General features: G+C 32.7%; 1 protein-coding gene across 2 annotated transcripts in view; it reads right to left on the bottom strand.

Annotated features, from left to right (window-relative positions):
- LOC106469739 (Down syndrome cell adhesion molecule-like protein 1 homolog) overlaps positions 1 to 4,618 on the bottom strand; it is a 127,635-nt gene that overhangs the window by 10,237 nt on the left and 112,780 nt on the right. The window contains exons 14-15 of one of the 2 annotated variants that reach the window (XM_022399900.1): positions 3,030 to 3,221; positions 2,345 to 2,639 (exon numbers count right to left, since the gene is read on the bottom strand). In XM_022399900.1, coding sequence (XP_022255608.1) covers positions 2,345 to 2,639; positions 3,030 to 3,221 — 487 coding nt within the window. Of the gene's footprint in view, positions 1 to 2,341; positions 2,640 to 3,029; positions 3,222 to 4,618 lie in introns of both variants that reach the window. The other variant, XM_022399950.1, reaches the window with a different exon arrangement.

The following is a 4,618-nucleotide window of genomic DNA, read 5'->3' as shown; positions in this document are numbered from 1 at the left end:
TGACCGTCACATTATAACGCCCCCACGGCTGAAAGAGCTGTTGTAGCTTCGTGAAAATTCTATACAGAGGAAGCCATTTCTGTTTCAAACCCAATTTATAAACAGCATGGTTATTTTAAATTAACCAACTACAGGGGCCAGAAAGTTGTAGGTGATAATATATTCAAGTAATTAGTCTTTGTGCGATCGGAAATACACGTAATCAAAGAGGTGTCTTCGTAGTGAAAAGCATTCAAATGATTTACAGAAACATTACGGCTAAGTTTAGCAAGATATGATTTATAAAATGATTCACCATTTAACACATTTAAATGTTTTTTTTTTCTTCAAGTAATTGATTTAAGGGTGACATAGAGAGAGAAAATATTAAGATATAGCAGTGAAAAACACAACATTACTAAAATAAATTTAAAATTATTACGCGTGTTAAGTTTTAATTTTTGTTTTTTACAGCAGTTTGTATTGGCATACATGACATGATAAGTATGTATGATATACATTTACTCTTTTAGGCTCACAACATGTCTGAAACATGATAAGTTAATTTTTTTTAGTAAAGGTGATATAATAGCTAACAAAAGACTGCTACTGTTCTTTTCTTTGGAAAAGCGACATTTATTTGAAGTAACATACACACGATATTAAATGACGTAACCTTATAAAAATATCAAGTTTTTAACAATAGTGAGATCATGTAAATGCTATAAGAAAGGGTTGTTCACGACTTATGGCAAATCTTGTATATTAATTAAATCAACTTGTTTCTGGCCATCTCCGTGGCGTGTGAGTACACAGATTTAAAGCCCTTATAGTTTTGTTGCAGTTCAGTTAAATGGTGATTTACAATAGCAAGTGACACCTAAAATTTACCCCGTTTAGAAGGGTTACATTAAAGGACATTCTGATGTGAAATGCTCCTATTCGGCAATTATAAAAGAATGCAAGAGATGAAATTTTAGCACTTGGAAAAAAAAGTATTGATCCTTTGTGATAAAACCAATTGAAGAGTGATTCTAGCAAATAAAATAAAGAAAAAAGCAAATGGCTACTTTATGGCAGACTACCAATCACTCGCCGGAGATAGTGAAGAAAGTTAAACTACTTGTTACCAATAGTAGCCCAAGGACACAGTAGTCATTTACAGCTAAAGTAGGAATCTCTCTCTTAGAACTGTAAACAAGATCATTCACGTAGACTTAGGTCTATAAAAACAACACAAGAGCTATGTTCACCAACTTCACCCAAGGTACATGACTGAATGGAAGATGACCTGTCAAAACTGTACGAGTAATGTGACAAATGGAATTATGTCGTCACAATGAATAAAGTATATGTATTCTCAAGTGGCTGCAAAAATTCTGGACAATTTATAAACGTTGTTTACAAAAGAACGACTAATTATACTCACTGAAAAGTTTTTCAGAATTATCTATAGTGATTGAAAGTTACAACTATAATTTTAGGTTAAACATCTGGACAAGGTGAACTCTCCATTTTATGAGGCAAACATGCTGCCAGCACTATGCCACGAGGAAGTATCGTCTATATACAGACTAGATGCCAGAAGAATAAGACCCCATCAAGACAAAGCATCCAGTCACATATATTAGCAAACACGCTATTACCTCTACAAGATATAAGAACAAAGGTGAATTCGTATAATACCATTCAACATTTTACATGGACTTTTGTGTCTTTGGTTCGTCAAATGGTTTCTCGGAAGTTGTCACCCATGCATGGTTGATGAACCTTGGAAAGCAGGTAAAGAGAAAGGGATAACATTGTCTTTAGTATATTGTGCAAAAGTCTTTTGCGAAAATTCGTTGCATGTCTGTTCACGCAGAACAAAATCATGAACACAATTTCGATATCAGTAGTTATGAACAAATTACGAACAAAAATATACATGAATCTGATAAAATTATAATGAAAATACAATATTTAACATTACCATTGTCTATGATAATTTTAGCTTCTTTTTCAGTCGAGGAAACAAGTTAAAAAATTTAACTATGAAATGTTTTCAGTCAAATTAATTTACTGTATTTTGAGATATATGAGCGCTTGGATATCATTACACTTATGTCAGTGTTTAATACGTTTAAGAATAACAGTTTTTAAATTCTTCAGACCAATAAGAGTGCTTGAAATTCTATAGATCCACCAGGTTGCATGACTTTACTACATTTTGTTTTGGAAGGTACATAACATGTTAATGATTTTACTTTGAATTGTATTTTTTAAAACTAGGGTCTGTGACTGGTAGACTGACAATAAAGAGGATAACGGTTGTGATACATTAAATTTTGTGTAGCAGTAAGCAGCATATAGTTAAAATTACCTACTTGTTTTGTTCCGTGTTTTAAAATTGTACATAGCCTCAGTATCTCCTGCGGAACTTTGTGCAACAACTAAGACTTCGTACCAAGTAGCCACAGACAAAGCTTGGATATGAAAAGGCGATCTGTTATTAAACGGTAAATTTTCGGCCAGAGTTCTCCATCGGCTGTGAAACTTTTGCCTCAATCTGATCGTATAAGATGTTATGGAACATCCGCCATCTTGCCATTTGGAGAAATCAAGATAAGCTTCGGTTTTGTTAACTACAATAAAATCTTCTCGAGCTGGTGATACAGGGGCTGAAAAAAAAATACTTAGCGGATATTAAGCCACATTTGTTTCAATTAGTAATATGTAATAAATGTTTGACGCATAATCTTTTTAAGACGTTAGTTAGCATGCCTAATTACAGAAATGTTAGTTTATAACATGAATATTAAGCAACTATTTAAAAGAAAATTATAATGCATAATATATAAAACTGTTTAAACTGCAATCAAAATTGAGTTTTAAAAGCAGGTTTACAGTGACTAAAGTAACGTAGAGAAAATATCTTTGACGTAAGATTTTAGAGGAACGACACTGTCGCTTGCAGTATGTTTGGTTCTAATATAAATCACAGAATAAGAGTTTAATTTTAATCACTAGCTGTTTTTAAAACAGAATAATATATATACAAGCTAAATTACCAGCTCCTACTGTTCTGATGTTCAGTTTATTACTTGGTTCGCTCCTACCAACAGTGTTATGTGACGTCATAAAAAACTGATAAGTAACGCCACACTTCAGATTCTCTACCACATATTGGTTCTGGTCGGTTGCTATGGGAACTACTGTCCAGTCTGTGGGATCATTTTCCTCTCGGTAATGAAGCGTGTATTCTGAAAACGAAGGAATGGCAATATAACTTACCAACTATAGCAAGCTTACAATTAATCTATGCCGAACAAATAGATACAAAGAGATATACGCCATAGATAACATTGGTTGTGGAATAAAGCATCTATCTTGATATATAAGTTATTAAAACAGAAATAATTTCAATCAAATTTGTTTTAAGAACTTCTCAATACTTTGTATTTAATATATTGAATAAAATATTATTTTGTTCAGTTTCATTAACATAAAAACTTAGCCTAGATTTGCCACAATTAAATATGCAGGAGTAAAATGTTGATGTGTATGAGGATTGGGCAGAAAATATAAAAACCTGCTTAAAGGTATGTCATTTTTTCTCAGATGTTAATTGGACTAGATGTTCTTCCGACTAATTAATTTGTTCATTCCAATTGCCTCTTATATAGATGATCGTATTAGATAAACGTATGCAAGCTCTATTTCATATTAGTTGTTAAGCAACATGGAAAAGAAGTATGACTTAATTGACTTTCAAAAACGACAGTTTGTAGGAAAGAGATTAACAGATGCTCTACTGACCCAAATATCACCGTTTCCTGGTCTTGCAAGAGGAATAACATCAAAGGCTAGAAATCCTCATAAGATAAGTTTAAAAATGCTTGGATGATCAGCTTGAGTGAACGAGACCGACGTGATTTATGTCAAATTATGTCTTCGAATGATGGAGACTAATTCCTTAGCATAACTTCCAGAACTCGCAGATGCCCTAATACGAACAACTGAACCAGTTCAAACAAACATAATTGGAACAACACGTTATTAAGCCACTTCCAGTGGGTATCTCCATTATTTTCTCCAACTCCTACATATGTATATGTGACGTCATAAAAATTGATAAGTAACCATATTAACTTAAGAACTCAACTTAGATTTATCTGCAATTTTGTTTCTACGGGAGCTAATAACCCTCACATGTGCCCTAATTGCTATGTGTTTATTAGATAATAAATTGTATGCTTTGGTAAGATTAAGATATTATTGCAAATTATTTAGAAAATAACTGACTTAGATTTGTTATATATGTAGAAAGAATAAGATTTACTTCTATTAACCCTATTTTAATGGAGCTCACTCTATCATCTTTCCTCTAGTGTTTTTGATTTGTTTGAATACTTTGAGCTATGTTCTTTATATATATGCATATATATATATGCTTTAATGCATATACTTTTGTTTCGGGTCGGTTATCCATAGTCATAAACGGATAAAGCTTGTGATAAAAGCACCTAAAAAACGTTGGGAATATCCCATCTATAAAGCAAAACCCAAAACGCCGAAGTTAAACAAGTTGACCATCATGGAAAATCAAAACAAGGGTGACGAGGTGAGTGCTTAAACCCACAACATCTCACCTCCTACT

Source organism: Limulus polyphemus, unplaced genomic scaffold (assembly GCF_000517525.1).
Source record: "Limulus polyphemus unplaced genomic scaffold, Limulus_polyphemus-2.1.2 Scaffold3, whole genome shotgun sequence".
Lineage (NCBI taxonomy): Eukaryota > Metazoa > Arthropoda > Merostomata > Xiphosura > Limulidae > Limulus > Limulus polyphemus.
The sequence above is the reverse complement of the archived record's forward strand: the minus strand, read 5'-3'. Positions and strand labels throughout refer to the sequence as shown.